At 36.1% G+C, this 25,049-nt stretch overlaps 2 protein-coding genes across 2 annotated transcripts in view; one reads left to right on the forward strand and one right to left on the reverse strand.

The window, feature by feature from the left end:
* LOC131993078 (E3 ubiquitin-protein ligase TRIM21-like) overlaps positions 1 to 3,601 on the reverse strand; it is a 3,777-nt gene extending 176 nt beyond the window's left edge. Inside the window, exons 1-2 of the mRNA XM_059358839.1 lie at positions 3,442 to 3,601; positions 1 to 2,083 (exon numbers count right to left, since the gene is read on the reverse strand). The exon at positions 1 to 2,083 is cut by the window's left edge and continues 176 nt beyond it. Of these exons, the coding sequence (XP_059214822.1) occupies positions 425 to 2,074 (1,650 nt within the window). The 5' untranslated portion in view covers positions 2,075 to 2,083; positions 3,442 to 3,601 and the 3' untranslated portion in view covers positions 1 to 424. The remainder of the gene's footprint in view (positions 2,084 to 3,441) is intronic.
* Positions 3,602 to 7,313: 3,712 nt separating this feature from the next.
* The window catches only part of LOC131969653 (apoptosis-stimulating of p53 protein 2-like), a 36,376-nt gene continuing 18,640 nt past the window's right edge, over positions 7,314 to 25,049 (forward strand). Inside the window, exons 1-3 of the mRNA XM_059330769.1 lie at positions 7,314 to 7,331; positions 22,717 to 22,864; positions 23,591 to 23,704. Of these exons, the coding sequence (XP_059186752.1) occupies positions 7,323 to 7,331; positions 22,717 to 22,864; positions 23,591 to 23,704 (271 nt within the window). The 5' untranslated portion in view covers positions 7,314 to 7,322. The remainder of the gene's footprint in view (positions 7,332 to 22,716; positions 22,865 to 23,590; positions 23,705 to 25,049) is intronic.

Below are 25,049 nucleotides of genomic sequence, written 5' to 3' on the forward strand. Positions count from 1 at the left end.
CTATTTATATAAACTTTATGTCCATTAGTGACGCAGACTGTTACTGATACTATTAATCTTAAATTAAGCTTTATTAAACAATTAAACATGTTTTCTGTGGCACCTTATCAAACTGAATAATTACATTATTATTTTTTAAGTTTAAAAAAAAATGATATTTTGCTATTTTCTTTGGTAATTGACTCAAACTTCAGCTTGACATATGTGTTCTCTTCATAAACGGGGATTTCTTCTGGAAGCGAAAACAAGTGTCTGAGTTTAACAGTGGGTGTATCAAATTAACATGTTGACCGTGTAATAGAATACAATTAATAAAAAAGGGGAACTCAATCACCGCAATACACACTTTTACAATATGTATACCATATGGTATTTGTTCCCCTAAATATATTTAAAAAATCAGAACATGAAATAAATGAAGTGATTAGTTTTCTGCAACAGTAGAGATGATCAGAGGTGCAGAATTTTTACCACCCTCATTATCACAGGGACTGAAGTATGGGAAGAGTTTCTCAGTGAAGGAGCATCCAGTAAAGGAGTAGATCAAAGCTGCAGCATCAACATCATAAAAGGAGACCAGACCCTCCTCATAATCCACAAACACCCCCACCTTCTGAGGAGGAGACTTCAGAGAAAGACGGACTGAAGGGCCAGCAAGAGCTTTGTACTTATTTCCATTTCTCAACCATATAGTGCAGAAACCATTCTGAGGGTTCAGTATGATTTTCCCCTTCCTGTGGATCGACTCTCTGGCCACTCCTAAATCCCAGGCAGTCTTTCCTTTAACTTGAACCTCAAAATAAAATCTGCCTGAAGAGAAACTCTGCTTTCCTAAAACAATATTATAAATGGAAAATCTCTTTGGATTGTCTGGAAGATTCTTCTTCACATCACCATGTTTCACTTGTTTCCCACCATCAGACAGGATCAATTTAGGATGTGCTGTATCAGGATCAAGAGTCACATCCACTGCATACTGCTGGACCCTCTTCAGCTCAGCTTCAAGCAGCTTCTTCATCTGTTTACTGAGTGTCTCCTCCAGCTGAGCCACAGCTCTCACAACAGTCCCCTCATATGATGGACGGATGCTGACCTCTGTCCAGTCCTTGGTGGGTGTTGGGTGGTGGGTGTTTAGGGACTGGACACTCTGGAGGAGATGGAGGTGGTCTTCAGAGCGTGAGAGCTGCTCCACCTCAGTGCCCCTCCTCTTCAGCTCACAGATTTCCTGTTCCAGCTCTTTGATGAAGCCTTCAGCCTGTTTTTCAGTTGTTTTCTGCTTCTCTTTGATGGTTTTGATGAAATTAGCTTGGCCTCTCTCAACAGACTCCTTCAGAGCAGTGAAGACCTGAACTCCTTCTGATATCTCTCTGTCTGCATCTTTCTCACTGAGGTCGACTGAGTGTTTGATCTCCTGAATCTTCAGTTGTCTCTTCTGGATCATTTGCTGAATTTCAGCCTCTGTCTTTCCCAGCTTAGCCTTCTTTTGTTCATATTCTTCTTTCAGAGGAACAACATCATGCATCTTGTGGTCTGAAACAGTGCAGAGCATGCAGACACACGTCTGGTCGGTCTTACAGAACAGCTCCAGAGGTTTATCGTGCTTCGTACACATCCTGCCTTCCAGGTTCTCCACAGCGTTGATCAGCTGATGTCTTTTCAGGCCTGACATTGTCAGATGAGGCTCCAGGTGAGTCTCACAGTAGGAGACTAGACACACCAGGCAGGACTTCAGGGCCTTCAGTTTGGTTCCAGTGCAGACGTCACAGGGAACTTCTCCTGGTTCGGACACTTGTTGCTCTGAGCTGCTGCTGCTGCTGCTGGCTTTCTGTTGAGCTGACTGTCTGATCTGAACAATCATCTCGGAGAACAAAGTGTTGACTTGCAGCTCAGGTCTTGTGTTGAAATCTTTGTTACACATGGGACACAGGTACTGGTCATTTTTGTTCCAGTGTGTGTTGATGCAGTTTTTGCAGAAGTTGTGTCCACACGGTGTGCTGACAGGATCAGTGAACATATCCAGACAGATGGAGCACAGGAACTGATCTTCAGACAGCAGACAGTTGATAGTCGCCATAATTTCGAACTGCAAACAAATTAAAAGCAAAGACAACAATATTTTGAATGGCCCAGTTCTTGATAATTTGTTTAAAACGTGGCAGATAGTTTGCAAAGAACACTCAAATATATTTTCCTTCATTGACTGAATTTGGCAGATGTTGGGATCTTGCCACATGTGAATTTTGGTTCATTTATGGATTTGAACTGATGTAGATTAAAATGCAGTGACATTTTCATTCCCGTCTCAAATTGGCATCTGGTCTCTCCATTTCGGTACTCTGGCGAGAAATCTCCTTCTCTAATCCCAGCATGCCTGGAGTTCATGACCCCTACAGATGTGTGAGCCCCTCATTGGTCAGGAGACCTCTGACACTACATTGGGTCTACTGTAAAATCAAGACTTTTCCCCTTATCCCATGGCCCTGTCTCCTCCAGAGCCCCCCCTCACCTCCTGCATCAAGTTTGAGGTCTTGCAGAGATCTCCCTACTTAGCCTACTCTCCAGACTGCTCTGCACATTAAAGTTGGATTAGTCAACAAAGTTCACTGCAACAGCCAGAGAAGACTGCCTAAACAAATAAGAGTGAGCAAAACTTAATTTGCAAGACAGCTTTTTTGCAAGTTACTCTCTTGGTTTCTTCGCCTGATAATGTTGATGATAAACGAGGTGAAAAAAGAGGGATTGATGCAGTGGAGGATGGAGGGACAAACAAGCAATTATGACTTGTTTGTTACAAACATCTTTAATAACTTCACATCATCGAAATGTCCCCATTTATTTAAATGAGATCATCCTTCTCAAAATTCAAAACATGTTTTATCTTTAGGAATATTCTGCTTCAAATCATTATTTCTGCCATTTAGCCTTTCAAACAGCACCATCATTTAAAACTTACTTAAACTCATATGCTTCTAAAGTTTATTTAGTAAAAAATAAAACAATAATAAAAACGTTGTTCAATCTAATAATAACATCCCATATAAAAAATATAATCAGCATGAGTAGCATGTTAAACACATTAAGATCTGCTCATTTGATGATCAACACTTTGCATTTCATCTAGCTGCTTCACATTAAAAGCATGCCATTGAATTGTTAGTAGAAGACTTTTATTTTGAAGCAGCCAGAGGAAATAAAAGAAGGAAAGTAGGTGTGACAGATTCAGTCCCAAGTGAGTGAAGTCCTGAGAACGGACACAGAGAGACTGTTGAAAGCTGTTAAAGTGGGCTGCTGTACAGTGGACCTGTGGACAAACAGCCACCGTTATATTGTAACAACTGAACAACTATAATGTGAAAAGAGAGGAACTTCCTGCCTGAGGGGAGCTGAAGTTTTGTATTAATCCTGGTTGTTGAAAGTATAAATATGATCAGCTGTACTCACCAGTGTTTGGCAGAGACTCTGCTGTGTTGTTGACAAAGACCTGATGAAGTCAGTTTGATCTTTCTTTCAGAGAGAAACAGAGACTTGTCTGGACTGCAGTGAGAATGACACTCTGACAGACTTAACTCTCATTTCTGGAGTGTGACGCTGCAGCTCTCCTCTTTCCACTGTTGCTCCTCCTCTTACTGCAGCTCTGCTGTTTGGTTTCCTCCCTCTGATTTAAACACTTATTGTGAAATAGCAGATTGGTCTGTGGAGCCAAGGAGGTGCTAAACCCAACAGGTAGGAGGAGGAAGTGTTTGAAAGTAGAATAGCAGAAACTTTGTAGTTAGATTTTTATTTCAGGACTTTTACTGTGACTCAGCACATTAAAGTGACTCAGATGATAACTAACCTTCTGTTCAAAACTCCTGCAAACATTACCACTAATGTTTGGTGTGAAAATGCTCTCGTTAGCACTGTGTTTGTGTTGTTTACATTCTGTCTGCACAGATTAGTATCTTATCCTTCCCTTTTTCCGTTTTCCGTTTATTTTGGTCAATACATGTCATTAAAACAGAAGTAACAAACCAGAAAAAAAACATTGATCAAAGTAAACAATAAGTAAACAGAGAAAGAAAATTGATAATAGACATTTGGACCGAAAAGGCGTAGGCTGAAGCATAGCTTATTATGCCTACCCTGTTAGAACTCAAGTTTGTACTCAAGTAAAAATTAGAAATGTACAATCTGTTAATTTAATTAATTAATAAAAGAAATAAGCAGTCAAAAAAGAGAGAAAAAAAGAAGCTGCTTGATTTTTCTTTTTTTTCTTCTTCGCCTTCCTTCCTCTTCTCCTTTCCCTTCTTCCTCCTTTCTTCCTTAAAAAAGAAGAATAAGAAGAAAATAATATATAATAAAAAGGAAAAAAAAGACAATCAAACATACCAAACAAAACAAAAATAGTAGCCGCATAGCATGTGTCACCACTCATTACTCTAACTTATATAAATTAATCATCCTGTTTTTTCTTCAAATACAATAATAATAACTAGAAAATTTCCTCTGGGGAAATTCTGAAAGGGCCACGGGGGCTACTGTCGGTGTGTGTACACTATGATGAGATTCTTCAGAGATTTCAAACTATGCCCTTTAACCTCAAAATATGTGTGTGTGTGTGTGTGTGTGTGTGTGTGTGTAATTAAAATCACATAAAGTTACCTGTGTGTGTGTGTGCACGTGTGTGTTTGAAGCATTTGTATGCATGTGTGAGGAGTGTGCCCGCTTACGTGCATGTGTGTGTGTGTATGTATCTGTAACTGTAATCACATCAAAGATCAAAGGCAATCAGATCAAAGCAATCAACAGAATTAACGAAATCTTCCTGCGTTTTTAATATGGGACCCAATGAGGCTGTTGGTGCGTGTTGGTGGTGCATCTGTGCGTCCTACGCCCAAACTATAACTCTGACAGCTTTACCAGAGGATTGAGGAGTGAGAAGACAAATTTTCCTACGTTTCTATGTATAAATTATTTCTGTAGAGTGAAATTTGTGGCCTGGAGCGCAGTTTTCAAATTTATTTTTTGACAGTTTTTTCTCTCCCTCTACACTCTGGCGATGATGTCACACACTGTGGCACGAACATTCCGTGCAATACACACCCATTATAATCTCAGAATTTCTCCAAAAATTATCATGGTCATTGAACAGGGATTGATAAAAAACTATATGACCTATCGAAACGTGGATTAATACACCGATACACAAGACTTGTGTCTACTGTTTAAAGTTCAAATGGAGTTTCTAGGTGAAATTATGCCGGAGAAGTATACGTTTAAAAATCTCCAATTATTGTTCTTTTTCGCTCATTTTTTGTCGTCCGTCCCATTCATTTCAATGCAAAATTTTGGGTCGTTTTTTGCGACTTACGTCGCGAAAAATTCGTTTTCTGTAGAGAAAAGTAATAGCACACTGATCCCGATCAAACCGCACGTTTTAATGTATAATTTGTCCTGCAACTCTTCAAGTTGTGGGACTAGTAGCAGGACGAAATTGCGTCCGGAAGAGGAAGAAGAAGAAATCCACAGTATAACAGTAGTGCTTGGTGCGATTGCCCCGAGGCCCTAATAAGAAGAAGAACCAGATGGTGAGTTCTATTTTAGAATGAAGAGGCAAAAATAATTATTTGGATATTATTTGTCTTTCTCTCAGTCACACACACACACACACACACACACACACACACACACACACACACACACACACTGAGGGAGGGACAAGGAGGAGTTTATTCCGGTTGCCAGGAGATTTTGGTGATGATTTGAGTCAAGTTGGACAATATTGAGACCGGAATGACAACCTGTCCTTCAAAATAAAAGCGAACTGCAGACTTCAGAATGAATCTGATGGGCTGTCGTGATTTGTTTTGACTGTAAAAATATAATTATCACACAAAATGTTGTAAAGAATGAAAATTTGAATTAATTTGGAGTATTGAGTTGAGTATTTTATTAATTGTATGCGTTTTCATCACAATAAAGTAAAGTAAATAAACAACCATATATATATTTAGTAATATGTGTAACATATATAATATGTTATTTTGAAGTTGACCTTGGCAAATAAAAACGACCACATCATTTAGATGCTGATACTTTCTTACTTTTATTTCAGTACAAAGTTTGAATGCAGGCATTTGCAAAAAAAAAAGAAGAAGCACATAACAAACAATTACCATGCAATAAAGAGGGGAACAATAATAAATAAATGTATCTTGTTTTTTATGTTAAATCTCGACCTGAAAAGTAACTAAAGCTGTCAGCTAAAGATTAAGTTACATGAGTTACATAAAATAAAAATACTCAAGTAAACAATGGTGGAAGAAGTATTCAGATTACTTTACTTCAGTTACTTACTCACTTACTTCAAAAGTATCAAAATGTACTTAAATTAGCAAAAGTAAAAGTACTCGTTATACAGAATGGAACCACTCAGATTGTTTTATATATCTCAAATATATTATTTGAATATTATTATTGATAGTAAAAGTACAAAAGTATATAAATATACTTTATGTGTCAAAAGTAAGAGTGCTCGTTATGCAGATTGTTTTATATATTCCAAATATATTGTTTGTTATTATTATTGATGCATTTATGTAAGCAGCGTTTTGATTTTCTCAAGGTTTAGGGCTCATTTAACTACTTAATATACTGTTTAATCATTTTAAATGTATCATGTATTTTCTGTTAAATCTCGACCTGAAAAATAATTAAAGCTGAATGTAGTGGAGTAAAAATATAAAATTACATAAAAAGGAAATACTCTAACTCAAGTACAGTTCTTGAGTAAATATACTTAGTCATATTCAACCACTATATTTGATTAATAAATATCCAATTTAATGATTCCACACCAGGCTCCTGCAGTGTAACCAATAACACTTTATTGTGAAAAACTCGTAGCGGAAACGCGGTTGTTGCCGGCAGGTGAGCGGTCTGCGCGGACTGAAGGACTGTGATGCAAACACAGTCCCGGTCAGACGGATCCTGGATGCTGAGCAGGATTAGCGCCCAGCAGGAGCGCTTTGTTTCCCGCAGCAAGGTTTTATTTCGGCTGCACGCTTTCCCGTTTCCGGTCGCTTCCGAAAACATCCTTTTTTTAAATTTTATTTTGTCATTTATTTACGGATCTTTCTGCAGAGAGACTCACAGGCCCGCTGCTGCACCGCAACAGGTCGACATGCAAATATTAATAATGATGAATGCGATGTGAATGAGGAGCAGGAGGAGACAGACGGAGCAGCAGGAGAAGGAGCAGGAGGAGCAGGAGCAGGAGGAGGCTCTGAAGGTTTAATGGTTTCAGCTGCAGTCCGGATGCGACAGCGCGGAAAACTGCCAACATGATGCCGGTGAGTGTGAAAACACTTATTCATCCTCTCACCTGGAACTGTCATTAATAAAATTATTCATACTATTAATATTATTATTAACCACTCACCTGTTCTCCCCGGTTTCATTATAGGGGGACAGGGGGCGTTGAGGGGGACATAGCAGTAACATATAAGTTATTTAAGTTATTTTACAGGAATTTACTCGTTTTTTTCTAAATTAAGTGCATAAAAATATTTTTATTTCAAATATTAACAATAAAAATGTGAACGTTTATATCTATATTCTATTAATAGTTTAATGGTCTTTAAAATTACAGTGAATTCTATGTAAATATATATATATATATATATATATATATATATATAAACTTTAAATTTAATGTAAAAATTAATCTTAAAAAAAACAAAAAACAGAAACAAAAACAGTAAAAAGCCTGTCAGAAGTCACCGTCATATTAAAGTAAAAAATAACTTTAGTTATTCTACACATATATAAATATATATGTATATGTGTATATGTGTATTATATATATATATATATATATATATATACACACACACACACACACACATATATATATATATATATATATATATATATATATACACACATATATATATATACATACAAATACACATATACACACACACACACACATATATATATATATATATATATATATATATATATATAATTAAATACAGGTATTAACTGTATATTATCTGTATATCTACAGAAATTATCTGGTAAATAACTTACAATTGTTTACTCTTATTTGCAGTTTTCATTCTGTAACTGTCACCATAGAAACAGGCACCGTCTGTGCAGAGTAAAAACAAAAATCATATTATTATTTTTCATAAATTCGTGAAATAATTCAATATTATGTTACAGGGTTTTTCTTGTTTTGTCTTTTTCTAAATTAAGTGCCTACATTTTTAAATACAAATTTTAACCATAAAATGGAAGTTAAAAGCTGTAAATTAATATAATGTAATAATACATTATAGATGTTTTTACAGTGTTATTTAAGCTTAATGGTCTTCAAAGTTAAATTACTGTGATTACAGTTCTACGTAGAAATACAAAAAAATGCAAGATGTTGCTGAATGTAAAATGAAGGAAACTTTCTTAGAAATAAAACGTATAGATAAAATGTATGTAAATAGACTGAAAAGTCTGACAGCAAAAGTTGCCGAACAGTTACTATCATGTTATATATGAATATATACAGGTATTTACCGTATATTATCGGTATTTTTAAAGAAATTATCTGTAAAATAACTTCCGGTTGTTTACTGTTATTTTACTGGAAGTGTTTGACAACTTTTGCTCTTGCTTTTTTACATTTTGTTTTACATAAAATTACATACAAACATAAAAGCTTTACTGTAAAAAAATCCCAGAAAGTTTCCTTAATTTTACATTCAGTAATATGATGTGTATTTTTTGCATTTTTACATAAAATTCACCGTAATTTAACGTTACCATTTAGCAATTAAATAATACTGTAAAAAAAAAAGAAGTCCCATTAATAATTTCAGCGAAGCCAAGTAATTTACTTAAATTTGTTATTTGCACTTAATATTAAAAAAACAAGAAAACGTCTCTGAGATCAGCTCTGTGTGTAACTCTAATAATAACACAGCACCATTGTTCCATTGTGTTCCTGGTGAATGGAGGAACTCCCCGGTTTAAATGGAAAAAAAGAGAGTTTGACCTTTTCTTCTACACTGCAGTGCTGCTAAATTCTCCGTTTTATTGCTTCTGAACCGTTTGACATTTTGGGTTTTGGTCGTGGTGGATCAGAGAGACATCACGCTCCTCTCTGTCTGTCTGTCTGTCTGTCTGTCTGTCTGTCTGTCCTGCCTCTCACTGCAGAGAGGCTGGGAGGCAAAAAAACTTGTCAGTAGGCCATGATTCCCTGAATAATAACATGACTGGACCGACAGTTCATGAGAACATAAAGGTTCTTCCCCCCTGTTCCCTCCAGTACGAAACAAAGGAAGGAAGCTGAGCAAAACAAAGAAAAAAGTTATACATTTACAAGAAAATCACAAGTTTTATGACGAAAAAAAAAAATCACAAATTCACAACAAAAAAATACAAATTTATGAGAAAACATCACAAATTTAGGAAATTTTTTTTTTTTTTTTTTTTTTTACATATTTACGAGACAAAAATTTCAAATTTATGAGAGAAAAATACAAATTTAAGAGAAAAAACTCACAGATTTACAAGAAAAAAACACAAATTTAAAACAAAAAACCCTAAGCCCATTGGTTCCTTCTAAAACACAAACAAACAGTTTTGTTTTTTTAAAACAGCTGCTCACTGGTTGAAAACGATGCATTTGTTTGGGACTATTTTCGGCGGCGGATGAATCCCCATTTGTTGCTGTGGTGACTGTTTCAGCTCTATAGCATGGAGGAAGAAGACGATCAGTAGTCGATACGTTCGCTGCTGGTTTGGGTGTTTTGTGGGATTAGTTGATGAGAATATAGAATATCCTGAGACTTATCCTTTAAGCTCTGACCCCTGTCACGCAGGAGACACGACACCATCAACTGGAAATCATCTTGAATCAGAAGCCAATCCAGCTAGTCACAATCCAGTTTCTGTCTCAATCTGTGTTTAGGAAATCGTACGTTTGGATTCTTGTAGCTTACAAACCCACGGCTCATGGATTCAACCACGAAACCTAAACAAATGAATAAATACATTTCTCAGAGAGTAGTCTCATTACCACAACGAAAAACAGTTGATGAAGGTTATTATATTTAACTAAAACTACAATAAAAAAAAAAAAAAGTAGGTGTGAAAAATAATTGTGCTTTTTAGTGTTTTAACATGTGTGACACTTGTAGAAATGCTAGTGTTTATATATAAATTACATTTTATTCCAATTTAAAAAAATATATATTTGGGCAGAATCTCTCTGCAGCTGGTAGTTTTACGTATTTTTTAATATTTTTATTTTTGGCAATTTTGTGCCTTTTTAAATATTTTTTTTACATTTTTCTTACATTTTGTGGTGGACTTTTTGGTAATTTTGTGACTGTTTTTGGTAATTTTATGTCTTTTTTTGTCTTTTTTGATTTTATTTTTTTAAATGTAATTTTGTGCCTTTTTATATTGTTTACATCATTTTTGTCGCTATTTAGTGACTTTTTGGTAATTTTGTGACTCTTTGATCATTTTGAGACTGTTTTTGGTAATTTTGTCTTTTATTTTACAACATTCGTGACACTTGTGGGCAATTGTAAAAGTGTTTATACATAAATTATTTTTTATTCACATTTTTAAAAATAATCTGGTCAGAATCTCTCTGTAGCTCAGCCGTTCACACCTACTATTATTATTAATTTATTACTGGAAATATCTCGACCACATGTGGACTGAAGAACTTGCTTATAATTGGAACTAATGAATATTATAATGACAGCATTGTTTCCTTTTGTTTCCTTAATAAACTGTGTGAGTGCTCACATATTATACCTAATATATTTCAGTATAATATACTCTGCTACAGGTAAAATGCTGCATTCAAATCTGACTGCAGTACAAATGTACGAGCATAAAAAAATACTGAAAGTTTCAAAAATAAAACTAGTCATAATGCCATGATAATAGTAATAATAATAATAATAATAATAATAATAATAATTTATCAGAGAGATTCAACTTTTTTTCTGATTTCTGTCATTCTAACTGTGTTATTCTGCACAAAGACATGTTTGAGTTGTTCTGATTGTGCTGATTTCATAGAGCTGCAGGACTTATAGATTTATAGAGATTTTATATGTTGCAGTAAAACATGAGGACACAGACAGGAGAATGTAAAAAGAGCAAAAAAAATGTGAAAAACTCACAAATTTTCTGACATTTTTCATTTAGAAATGTGTAATTTCACATTATTTTAGACCATTTCAGTGTGCAAACATTTGGTAGAAGCTCAAGCAATTGAATAAATTAAATTAACTAATAAATTCATCTATTTATTTATTTGAAATCTATTTATTTAAATGTAATAAATGTGGAAACATGTGGCATAGTTTCCATTTTATTCCAAATATCATAAAATACGTTTTTAACTGTTATTGTGCACAGAGTTTGAGTTGTTCTGATTGTGCTGATTCCATAGAGCTGCAGGACTTATAGATTTATAGCATTTATAACATCAAACATTCAAACGAAATTTGTAGCAGTAACAAGTTATTTTACAGGAATTTACCCATTTTCTTAGAGAAATTAAATGCATAAAAATATTTTTATTTCAAATATTAATTATCCGTATTTTTAAAGAAATTATCTGTATAATAACTTATGGTTATTTACTTTTATTTCAGTTTTATTCTGTAACTGTCACCATAAAAACAGGCACTGTCTGTGTAAAAACAAAAACAAAAAAAAAATGTAAAAGATTTTTCTTGTTTTTTCTAAATTAAATGCCTACATTTTTAATACAAATTTTAACCATAAAATGGAAGTTAAAATATGTAAAGTAATATAATGGACTTTTTTTTATTATTCAGTTCATGGTCTTGAAAGTTTTACAGTTAATTACAGTTCATTCTTTGTAGAAAACAAGACAAAAAAGACACATCATATTACAAAATGTTTGAAACAACTTTCTGTTTTCTTACAGTAGAAAAAAATGAATGAATTTAAATAAACTGAAAAGTCTGACAGCAAAAAATAAATAAATAAATAAATAAATAAATATATATATATAAATATATATATATATATATATATATATATATTTTTAAATAATTTATCCGTAAAATAACTTTCAGTTGTTTACTGTTATTTGACGGGGAGTGTTTGACAACTTTTGATTTTCCAGATGAGACTCTCTCGTGTGGTTTCTGCTGTTTCTATCATCAGCGTGTTGGATGATAAATGAGGAACATGTGGAGGTGGGAGAGGAACTGAGAGCTGAACTTCTGCTGTTATTCAGACAGACGAGAGGAAGAGACTGACTCAATGTTTCTTCCCTCTTCATTACCCTGCATCCTCATCATCTGCAGGCTGGGCTCAGTGAGCTCGCTGCTTGGTTACTGTTGCCACAGTGACCAGAAACACACGCGCGCGCACACACAGACACACACACACACACAGACACTGCTCAAGGTCATATGGGAACAGTGTTGTGTTTATTCCTCGGGCGAGGAGGAAGTGCAGCGTGGAAGTTGTAACCTTCGTGTTCCTTTTTCAGAATCAGGTTGAAATCTCACGTTCGGTTCCTGTGATTGTCGTGTTTGTAAGGTTTTTGTTGTTGAGTTTTCTGTTCTCTTGTCAGGCGTCTCGACGTGCTTTCACACCTGACTCAGACGGACCTGCATGGTGTGAAAGATAACATGAGGGAACATTTCCAGGGAAATTGCCATGCAGAAGACCAGAAAACACTGGTGACAAACAAAGGTTGTTAAAATTCTACAATCAAATCAAAAATCAAATCAAATCAAAATTACTTTATTTATCCCCAGGGTAGATTCAGTGAGTGTGTTAGCTCTGTTTGAATGAGACAGTCTGTTGGCTGTAGGAGCGAAGGATCTTTTGAATCTCTTCGTCCTGCAATGGAGAGAGAGGAGCCGTCCACTGCTGTTTTTTGGTCCATAAAGGTTTTGTGTAGCGGATGATCCGGGTATTTCGAGATGGACTTGAACATCTTGACAGGTCATCTCTCCACCACCTCCTCCAGTGTGTCCAACCTGGCTCCAACCACAGAACCAGCTCTTTAGACCAGTCTGTCCAACCACCTTGCATCTCTGTGTCTGATGCTGCCTCCCCAGCAGACTGCAGCATAAAACAACACACTACCACCACAGACACAAGTGCTTTATAGGTTGCAACAGCGGTCAGTGAGATACTTGTCGTAGTCGTCAGTGTAGATCAAGAGTGAAGGTGTTCAGTAAAGAGTTGGTCTTCAGTCTCTTCTTAAAGATTGAGAAGGACTCAGCGGAACAGATGGAGTTTGGAAGTTCGTTCCACCACCGGGGAACTACAGAGGAGAAGAGTCTGGTTTGAGACGCAGAGGCCTTCAGCGTAGGAGGAGCCAGACGTCTTTCACTCCAAGAGATGGGTCATGAGTGTTGGGTATGTGACCCATCAACTTGACTTTATTACCAGATAACGTCTCTTTCTCACGCTCTCTTACACCTTTTCAACCAACATGAACCTAGTTCTGGTGCTGGTTTGCATTTGGTTCAGTCGGTTGTGAACCGTTTGCTTTTCCATGCTTTACGTCGTCGTCTGAATACGTCTCCACTGGCATCTACACACGACTGGTACAAACATCTGATCTGCTCGTTTTGGTTGATATGGACAAATATTTCGTTCATATGAACAATGTGAAAATGTTAATGTTGGATGTGGTTGTAAGCTATTGTGAGCCTGTATCAATCACTTTAAAGTTAAACAAATCAAATCAAATGAATGCAGGTTTTCTTTGGTCCTGTTGGTCAGATAGCCTTGCCTTGGACTTGCCTCTCTCTGTGCTGTAGGCCTGAACTGATGATCAATCGATCAGTTGGCAGATCCTATCCAGCTCTCTGTGCTTGGACGATTTTTTTTGCCAGAAAAACTCTGCCACGCTCCTTTTGGACTGCGGCATTCATGGGTCGGTTTGGAGCTGGAGCCTCATCTGGAACCAGTTCTTCGACAGCTAAAGAACGGCTCTCTGCAGGAAAACTGGTTCCAGAGCGTCACCGACTCTCTGCTGGTCTCCAACCACGAACCTCTTACACCAGGGGCTGGGGGCGGGGCTATCTGACCAACAAGACCAAAGAAAACCTGCATCATTAATTTTCTGCGTTTATTACACACCAAAGTCTAACATCAACATGTTACGTTCAGTGTTAAAGATCGTGATCTCCAACGTGTTGGTTGTGTTTGGTGAAGGTTTCGGCTCAAACTGCAGCTCGTAATGCTCAGTTCTGATTCTTTTTGTTTCATTGTTTTTATATACTTTTTTTTTCAGTATTTAGGGTTTATAATTTACTGTTGGCTGCCGTCTCTCAGCCCTTTGGTTCACTGAAACACAAACATATAGTTTTGGTTTTTAAAACAGCTGCTCACTTTGTTTAGGACTATTTGCAGCAGCAGATAAATCCACTGATTTTTTACATTTTTTATTGATTTTATATTAATTTCTTATAAGTATTCAGGGTTTATACTTTACAGTTAGTCAGTTGCGTTTTTGCTTCTATTTAACCTCTTTTCTTACCTGCACATTTTCACCTAAACCCCTATTACAATCATACTCAAGTCAAATTAAAGCCTTGAAAAGTTTGGAGGATGCATGGTCTTGATCTCATTTGAGAGGTAACACTCACATTTTTTCCCCAAACAGTCAGAATGACTTTAGGTGCTGCAGGCTTTGAGTAATGCAAGTAAGAACACAGTTAAACTTGTCCAGCTGAATATGTTTGCCTGCAGCTTATTATATCTGTGAAATCTTCATTGTTCAACACAATGGGACGAAGGAGAAAGTCTTACCTGCTGCTAGTGGAAATTTGATGATGATACTTTAAAAACGCTTGGTAACCATGTTGACACATCCCGGATAAAACGGTCATAACTGTTTAATGTTTCAACCAACAGTCGTCATGTTGGGCTCTAATGGAAAGTGACAATGTGAGGAATCTAATCCCATCACATTATTCATTGTCAGTAGTGACACATAGTCTCTGTCACATTTTCTAAACTAAAAAACTGTTCAAAAGGTCTAATGGTAGAAGATAAAAGTTTATAAAAACACAGAGAAAATAATGAATGCTGAGTTTAGAGTTTTTAATAAAATGTATTTGTTTAATTCCTCCTTTTGCTGAGCATGTTGATTTTATTGGTAGAGGTTGGTTGGTTGTTGAGCAAAATTTGATGTAAACAAAATTAAATTAAATGTAAGTCACTCAAAAAAATATAAGTTGCGTTAATAACCTGATTCCACAAAACGTGAGCCACAAAAGTTACGGAAAAAATGTAAGTTATGGTAAAATGTAATAAACCTAGATCAGGTTAAAAAAAATGTGACATAAAAAAAACTTTAAAAATGTAAGTTACATAAACACATAGTCACTATGGGAAAAACATTTTTGTGCTCGTTTTCATTTACAAACTAAAAAACAGTCCAAAAGGTCTAAAGGTAGAAATTTTAGTTAGTTTAGTGTTTTTTTAAATTGTTTTTTCTTAATTAATTGATTTATTTCTCCTTTTGCTGAGCATGATGTTTTATTGGTAGAGGTTGGTTGTTTGTTTGTTTAAAGTTCTGGGCTCGTCCTGCGTCCTGTGCTGACTCCACTCAGCTGACGGTGAGCAGCTAACTGGATTAGTGATGCTTCGTCTCATTGTGCAGCTTTAATCTACGTTAGCATGCTGCGCTAACATTTAGCACGGCAGTGTCATCAGTGACGACTCGTTAGGAGGCCAACGGGCCGGTTCATCGTTCTGGTCGTGACCTCGCTGTGACCCACAAACTGAACAAAACAAGCAGTTAATTAGTGACGAGGAGATCTGTGTGTGTGTGTGTGTGTGTGTGATGAGATTCAGACAGCCAATCAGAGCTCAGAGTCGGCTGCTCGGCGTCCTGTGTGGATGTTGTTGACCGAGTCCTGAACAGCAGGAGCGCTTTGGCTGCGTGTCGTTAATCCAATACTGGAGGTCACGTGACGTGTCGGCCATATGGCTCCACGCCGCCACAACGCTTAGACACAATCATTCATCTTAACCTTCCTCTGTTGATTTCAAAATACTATTGTTGGTCTACAAAGCACAGAATGGTTCATTTCTGATCTTCTGCTCAGCTACGAACCAGCCAGAACTCTGAGACCATCAGGGACTGGGCTGCTCCGTGTTCAGAGTCAGAACTAAACATGGAGAGGCAGCGTTCAGTTTTTATGCTCCACATATCTGGAACAAACTCCAGAAAACTGCAGATCTGCTGCAACTCTCAACTCTCTTAAATCAAGACTAAAGACTTTGTTTGCCACTGCCTTTACTGCACTGGAACTATTATTCCTTTGATATAAATATATATATATATATATATATATATATATATATATATATATACACACATATCATTTCATCATCGTTTTCAATTTTATTTCATTTTATATTTGAATATACTTTTATCTTTTTTACATTTCTGATCATCTGATGTTTAGCGATATGAGTAGAGAATACTGCCCAACTACATTTTTGGTCGAAATTGAGTTCTAACTTAAAATAAAATCCTTGAGGTCTGTGACAAAGTTTTAGATTTCAATTTTGCCTGACTGCAAAGAGATAATTATATAGAAATTATATAGAAATATAGAAAATAACTACAAAATCCAACTCAAAACCAAAGCAGACCGCAGTAATTGCACTTACCACAGTCTGCTTTGACTGTGATACAGCGTAGCCTTGTATGTCTTCATTATGTTGAGAGTTAAATTATATTAAGTATAAAATACAACATTACTTTATAATATTGAGTCTAAAATAAGCAAGTCTTTGAATAGAGTTGTTAAATACTTTTAAATACGCTTGTAACAAATTAAATTTGAAATTGTTTATTCACTGAAAACAAAATATAAAAGCAAAATGCAAAACCAGAGTGCAGTAACTACATTTTTGGGGCTCAAATGTCAAATAAATTGTCATGATTTTTGAGCATAAAAAATATATCATCAATGCATGTAGAAATAAGTGTCATATCACTTATCTACCTATAACCCCTTTGGCTAGCCAGTTAAAAAACGTCAAAAAACTTTAAAGCAGTTTTTCTCAGTTTTACCCTTCGTGTAGTTAGCAGAATACATGGAGGGACTCCTAGAGAATTTGATATTTACATATTTTTTTTTAATCAGCTCACTTTCAATTTTAAAATTTTATATTTGATTGTACTTTTATATTTTTTCCTAAATATTTTATCTGCTTGTTTTTAGTCTCAATTGTTTTTATTTAAATATAATTTTATATACGTCTCTTTTAATGTTTTGTGTAAGGCACTTCGAATTGCCCTGTTGTTGAAAGGTGCAATACAAATAAACTTGCCTTGGCTCTGGTGTTCGGGTCAGCACCGTTTTAAGGCTTTAAATGCATGAAAGTACAACACAACTTTAGTTTATTGCATCAAGACTTTTTGACGTTGTCAGGAACTTCTATTCAAACAAAATAATACAAAAAAATCTATTCACTAAATATTAAAATGCCCTTGGGCAGGTAACATAACAACCTTTTATTTTATATAATTCTCTTGAGGTTCATTTCACGTATTTTAAAAATTGAAATTTAGGGGAATGCTGTCAAAAGAAAGGCTCAGGGGCCACACAAAAAATATTAAAACTAATCTTTTCATGGATAAGGAAGATTAACAAGGTCACCAAGAGGTAAGAAACAAATTGGATGGTAAATAAATGTTTTGAGGGTATTTTATGGATCATTTAAGGGTCAAAACCGACCCGTTAACATGAGAGGAAGGTTAATCACTGAAACTGTTACATTGTCTTTCTTCACTTCACTTTTATTGTTTTTTATCTCAGGTCTAATAATGTTTTAGGTCAGATATTCTTCAATACAGTCAATAAAATAATTTAATTCAGAGACGTCTAATGATCTCCAGACGAAGTGAGTTGTTGACAGAAATACCAGAAATAAAACTGTTTATTTGCTATTTCTGGACATTATTTATTCATTAATTTATTATATTTATTTTGTTGTACTTCAACCTTTAGTACCAAAATATTATGAATAATGCAAAATATTCCTCTCATGTTCCTACATTTAGAAATATTTTAGATTAGTATGATCTATGTCTTTATTGTTTACATTTTGATGAAAAAATGTCAGATTTTTGTATGTTGTTTTATTTGAGGCCCAATTTAAATACCTAATTAAAGCTAAATGACCTTTTTAGCTTCAGTTGTACAGATTCTAATTTATTATTACAGACAGCAAAAAAATATTTTAACTTCAGATTAAACCATCAAATCATCTCAGAATAAAAAATGGCAAATAAAAAAAGTTCAAATAACTAATAGTGTTTAGAATTCTTCTTCTTCTTCTTCTTCTTCTGGTTATTAATACTAATAATTCATTTTATTTTTTCATTTTTCTACATTTGGAATATCTTTGGAACAATGTGTTTTATGTGTTTATTTATGGATTTAACATATTTTTTATGGTGTAATTTTAATACTTTGATCAAATATTATGATTTATTGACAAACATGTACTTCTAGCTTCAGTTCAACTGATTTTATTCATATGAAATATTTCAAGATACTTTAAGAAATGACATCACAATAATCACAAAAACGTAGAAATATTAATAGTTCAAATAACTTACAGAGAGTTAACAAATATTTTGTTTATTTTTCTACATTTGGAATCTCTTTGGATCTTAATTAATGCCCTTGTTGAGGTTCTACATGAGTTTATTTATATGAAATATGTAAGGATGCTCCAAGAAAATACATCATAATAACCGTAAATACTGGATTATTTCTGCTGCAGATAAAACTGTCAAAACAAGTTAAAACTGATCGACAGAGGTCACAAGACCGAAATTAAACACCAGGTGGATATTAAACATGTCTAAAAACAGGTTTCATGAAGTGTGTGTGTGTATGTGTGTCTGTGTGTGTGTGTGTGTGTGTGTGTGTGTGTGTCCTCGTTGTTTTTGAAGACGTTGTGAGGTGGAGACGGTCAGCTCGCTGCTATTAAGCTGCGTGATGCTGCGCTAATTCCTCCTGGATTAAAACTGCAGGAGTTTAATGAGGCTGAGAGACAGACAGACAGACAGACAGACAGTCTTATTCTTTCATCTCATCGTCTTTCTTTTTTCATTCTCACTGTCCTCTGTGTCTTTGACGCTATAGAAACGTCTGGTGTGTATTTATTGAGTATCAGAGGATGTTTAAAGGGTCAGTGTGCAGGATTCAGACTTGAGTGGAAGTGTGAATCATGTTTTTTCTGTAACTTACGTTTTTTTGCGAGTTTCATCAAACTCAACCAGCTTTTAAAGAGACACATTCATCTCAACTCTTTATATATTGATGAAGAGTTTTATGTATGAGTGTGTGTTGCTGTCAGATACTCGTTAGTCTCCTCCGTGCTTTTCTTGCCCTGCAGCTTCAGAAGGTCTCCAGTTCTCTGCAGAGAGACGACGAGCTCAGTCTGAATCCTGCACACTGACCCTTTAAACATCCTCAATAAACACACAGCAGACGTTTCTATAGCGTCAAAGACACAGAGGACAGTGAGAATTAAAAAAAGAAGATGAAATGAAAGAAAAAGACTGTCTGTCTCTTTCTCTGTCTCTCTGTCTGTCGCCTTGCATAAAAATGCCAGTTAGGTAAAAATATAAGTTAGATAAAAAACGTAAAAAAATTAAATTACATAAAAAAATAGCTAAAAAATGCAAGTTATGTTACCTCAAGTTACCTTAAAAAAATGTAAGTTAGAGAAAAATTGGAAAATGTATGTTACGTAGAAAATGTAAGTTAAGGAAAATTGTAAAAAATGTAAGTTAGGTAAAGTATTAAAGTTTCGTAAAAACCGTGATTCACAAAACACAGAAGTTGTAAGTTACATAAAACGCACGTTATCTAAAAAATGTCAGTTATGTAAAGAATACATGAAAGACTCATCACAGTGACTCCAGTTGTTGGGGATATTTTAAATGTGACCTGCACAGCAGGCGTCAGGTGAGCCACCGTGTTCCTGCAGCCTTCAGTCTGAACTCAGGGAGTAAAAGCTCCTGTTGTCGTCCTGGGGGACGGACAGCCTCTCCTCTCCTGCCTCCCATTGGCTGCTGGCCTCGGCGCCGTGACTGACGGCAGTGACCCACTTCATCCGCGGGAACCTGAAGGAAGACGGCGGCGCTCCACTTTCCTCTCAGAGCTGAATGAATGTGGGCCAGCGGGCCAAGACGAGTCCGTCCCGGTTATTGTTCCAGATGAAGGAGAGACGGAAAGATCTGCTGACGATAATATGAGTTACTGCAGCTGAAAATCGCCCATGAGCCTCTTCTGCTGACCCACGGTGGACTGTTTGAATGTGGCGCTTCATTTACTTGGTGACCTTTCAGTTTGAACGTAACCGAGCAGAACAAACTAGAACTACATTGACATTACAGAGCTCGGTTTGATTCACGTGAAGGAGGTTTTTCTTTGAAGCTGTGCAGACACATGAGGCCAGAATCTGCTCTGCAAACTCCAGGCCTCTGTGCAGACTCCTGTTTCTCTGACAGTAAAGCGTTCGTGGTGGTGGAAAGAGAACAGATTGTTTCTGTAGATGGAAGCAGCTCAAAGTCAGCCTGGAACAGAAGGAGCTGGATGCACAAATAAATATACCGCTTTACTTTCTCTTCTTCAGAAACCATGAAGGACAATTTTAGACTCTGTCTGTTTTTCCTCCACAAAGCACTGTTGTCCTGTTGGTCCTGTTTTATTCACCCGCGCACCAGCAGGACCTGCCCTCTGCTCTATACACGTTAATACTCCAGCTTCAGACGACAACATCTGCATGGAAACGATGCTGCAGTCAGTCTCACAAAGGTCACAGAAGGCAGCTCGTTTTTCACAAGAGGTGAGTGAAACGAGGTGGAGACGGAGAGGAGAGGAGAGGAGAGGAGATCAGAGAGGAGGCCAGAGGAGACGAGACGAGGCCAGAGGAGACGAGAGAGGAGAGGAGAGGAGAGGAGAGGAGAGGAGATCAGAGAGGAGGCCAGAGGAGACAAGACGAGGCCAGAGGAGACGAGAGAGGAGAGGAGAGGACTGGAGAGGACAGGAGAGGGGAGATGAGATGAGAGAGGAGACGAGGCCAGTGGAGATGAGAGAGGAGAGGAAACGAGGAGAGAGGTGAGGAGAGGAGAAGAGACAAGAGGAGAGGCGAAGGAGGCGAGACGAGATGAGGCCAGAGGAGATGAAGAAGAGACAAGAGAGGAGAAGGAGAGGAGATGAGAGGAGACTAGGAGGAGCGGAGAGGATTTGGAGAGGAGGAGAGAGGAGATGAGGCCAGAGGAGACGAGGGTCTGGCTGGAGGTTCAGGTCTGGTCCTCCCCGTCCTCTGTGTCCTCCTGCAGCCTCGGAGCGTCCCGGTCTGAGCGAGGCCTCGTGCAGGTAGGCGAGCTGTGGGCGGTGAGCTGGCTCGAGGCCTGACACCCTGCTGGAGTAACAGATGGCCCGGTGCATCATGGGAGTTCTGTCCACAAATATCTGTTATCGTCTCAAATAGCAGCGAGGAGGTGAAGGGGCAGGAAACGCGCTGTCCAACCACCAACACAATCTGTCAGAGGACACGGCCAGGAATCTGTTTTATCTCTGCTGCTCCTCCTGGGAGACGGACAGGACCTGGACCACCAAGGACCAAAGTTGACATAAGGAGAAATAATTGAATAAATAAATAAATGGATATATAAATGCAAAAAAATAATAGAAATTCTATATTTTTTACATTTATTTTATTATTTATTTTTGGTATTTCTGTATATTCTGTATTATTTCTACATTTTTATTTATTTATTGAGTTATTTCCACATTTATTTTTACATTTCAACATATTTAAATTTATTTATGTATGTATGTATGTATGTATAATGTATTTCCACATTTATTTAGTTATTATTATTATTTTATTATTATTTACTTGAATTTTCAGAACTGTACTGTAATGTAATGTACGGGTTTTCTTGTTTTTTCTACATTAAGTGCAAAAAAAGAGAGATAAATTATCTATATTTCAAATATTATCCATAAAATATTTAAATCTGTAAATTAATATAATGGGACATCACATTATTTAATGTAAAATTAAGAACACTTTCTGACAGTAAAACTTAAATTAATGTAAAACCTTTTTTCTAAAAAGAAACTATAAAAAGTCTTGCAGCAAACACAAAGTCTTGTTGCCAAACACTTACCGTCATATTTAATTAAAAAACTTTATTATTTTATTATTTATTTTTTAAAATAAAGATATTTTATCTGCAAAATAACTTCACTGGCTTCACTTTCTTTCTTTTTTTTGGCACTGTATAGATGCTGTATTAGATCAGTGACACAGTACTGTATATATATATATATATACATATATATATATATATATATATAATACATTATATATATACAGTATATATATATATACACACACATATAGAGTATATATATATATATATATATATATATATACTTCTCAGTGTTCGACTCGTGTCGTTCTGTGGAGAATGTAAAATGACCAAAAAAAGACACAAAATTAATAAAAAAAAGACTCAAAATGCACAAAAAAGATGTAAAATGACAAAAAAAAAGACAAAAAATGGCCAAACAGTTTGAGGGTCTTGTCTTGACTTTCTGTCTGTTCGCTGCGTCTCTCAGCCTGACTCTCCCTGCCGTGTGTTTCTGCCTGCAGATGTTCCTCACCGTGTACCTCAGCAGCAGCGAGCAGCACTTCAGCGAGGTTCCCATCACGCCGGAGACGCTCTGCAGGGACGTGGTGGAGCTGTGCAAGGAGCCCGGAGAGGCCGACTGCTACCTGGCCGAGACCTGGAGAGGCTCAGGTGAGACTGAGCTGAAGGAGATAATGAACGCTGCAAAAAAATCACAAAATAAATGTACAAAAAAACCCATTTATTTTGCAGATGATTTCTCTAAAAATATGGATAATTTATTAAATTTAAAGTTTTACTGTAAAAAAAATCCATCAAGTTCCCTTAATTTTACATTCAGTAATATGATGCATATTTTCTGTATTTTACATAGAATTCATTGTAATTTACAATTCAAGACCATTTAACACTTGAATAATACTATGAAAATAAAAATCATTAAAAAACAATAAAAAGTCTCAAAAAAGTCTCAAAAAAAGAAAAGTTATTTTGCAGACTTATTTAAAAATGCTGATATACAGTTAAATATCTGTATCTAAAAAAAGTGATTTCTTTTTAAACATTTTTTTTACATTAAACTGTAAAAAAACCAGAAAGTTTCCTAAATTTTACATTCAGTAATATGTTGTAATATATGCAATTAAATAATACTATTAAAAAAAAATCCCATTATTTTAATTTACAGATTTCATCTTTCATATTATGTTTATTATTTGCACTTCATGTAGGAAAAACAGAAAAACGCTGTAAAGCAACAAATTTCTGGGAAATAACTTTTTTTTTTTCTTTTTTGCAGTGTCTTGTAGCATAACAAACACAGATTATTATCTCATGCATCTGTTTTCTCATGTGACTTTGCTGAAACATAAAGTCCATGTCGTGTTCTGTAATCATCAGAGCACGTGGTGGGAGACGGCGAGCGCATGTTGGAGGTGTTGCAGCGCTGGGGGCAGCAGAGAGGAGAGGTCCGATACCTGCTGCGTCACCAGAGAGCTCCGGGACGAGACGCTGGTAAGAATCACACCGACGGAAGGAAGTAGAGACAAAAAGAGATGTAAAACATACAGAGAGAGACGTGAAATTACCAAAACAGACACAAAATTACAGAAAAGCCACAAAAAGACCAAAACAGACACAAAATTACAAAAAAAAAGACACAATATTACAAAAAAGACACAAAGTGACCAAAAAATGATTCTAAATGACCAAAAAATGATGTAAAATGGGGGGAAAAAGGCACAAAATAACAACATAACAAAAAGATACTAAATTACAAAAAAGACACAAAACAACTGCAAGAGGGCAAAAAATTACCAAAAAAAGACACAAAGGGACCAAATAAAAGGCACAGAATGACCAAAAAAAGATGTAAGATCCCACAAAGTTACCAAAACAAAGTCATAAAAGACCAACAAAAGACGTGAAATAACAAAACAAAGTTTGAGAGACTCAGTGAACATGACGATGTACTGCAGCTGGACGGGTCGCTGCACTGCAAAAAATGTGTGTCTAACAACAAGATAACAACACTAAATCTTAGGGAAAAGGTACTCAAAACAAGTGAAATTATTATCTGTCCATGCAGCAAGATCATTTCAATTGACAAGATTTCTTGAATTAAGATTGTTAAATCTAGAAATAAGATTATAGCGTAAAGTTGAATACTTAGAATAAGAAATTAACTCTCAAACAAGATAAATGATCTAACACTTATAAATCTAAGTTTTTTTAAATCTTGGTAAGAACCAAATAATGTGCAGTGTGCTGTTATAAGCTCTGTGGATCAGAAGCAGCAGGATGGAGTTTGGTGAATGCGTTGCACGTTATCTGAAAGTGTGAAGTCATGTCAGACAGGAGGTCAGACAGGATTGGGAAACATGCTCAAACATTATTGGATTAAGGCTGCACAAGATTTGTAAAAAATAAAATAAAATAAATTCTGTGATGTAATGTTTCTGTCTGCAGGCTTTAAAGTAGATCCAGGTTCAACAGGACCTGATGGGGGAAACTCTTTATCAGCTTAGGGAAACCTCAGAGGGGATTTCTTTGTTTCGTGGACAGAAATAAAAAAAAAAAGATCACAATCCATTGAAAAGCCTCCAGAGTCCAGCAGCTGCACACTCCCCTCGCTGTAAGCTGATTACAGTTTGTCATCAACGTTTGTTGAACAACTCCGTCACGTCCAGACGGTCAGAACCTCCACGCACACGCTGAGCCGACAGGGTGCATGAGGGCCCAAGCTGAGCAGTCATTTTGTCTCTTTGGAGCTTTTTTTGGTAATTTTCTCGCATTTTTTGGTAATTTTGTGTCTTTTTTTGGTCCTTTATGGCTTCGTTTTGGTAATTTTCTGTCTCCT

Source organism: Centropristis striata, chromosome 1 (assembly GCF_030273125.1).
Source record: "Centropristis striata isolate RG_2023a ecotype Rhode Island chromosome 1, C.striata_1.0, whole genome shotgun sequence".
NCBI lineage: Eukaryota > Metazoa > Chordata > Actinopteri > Perciformes > Serranidae > Centropristis > Centropristis striata.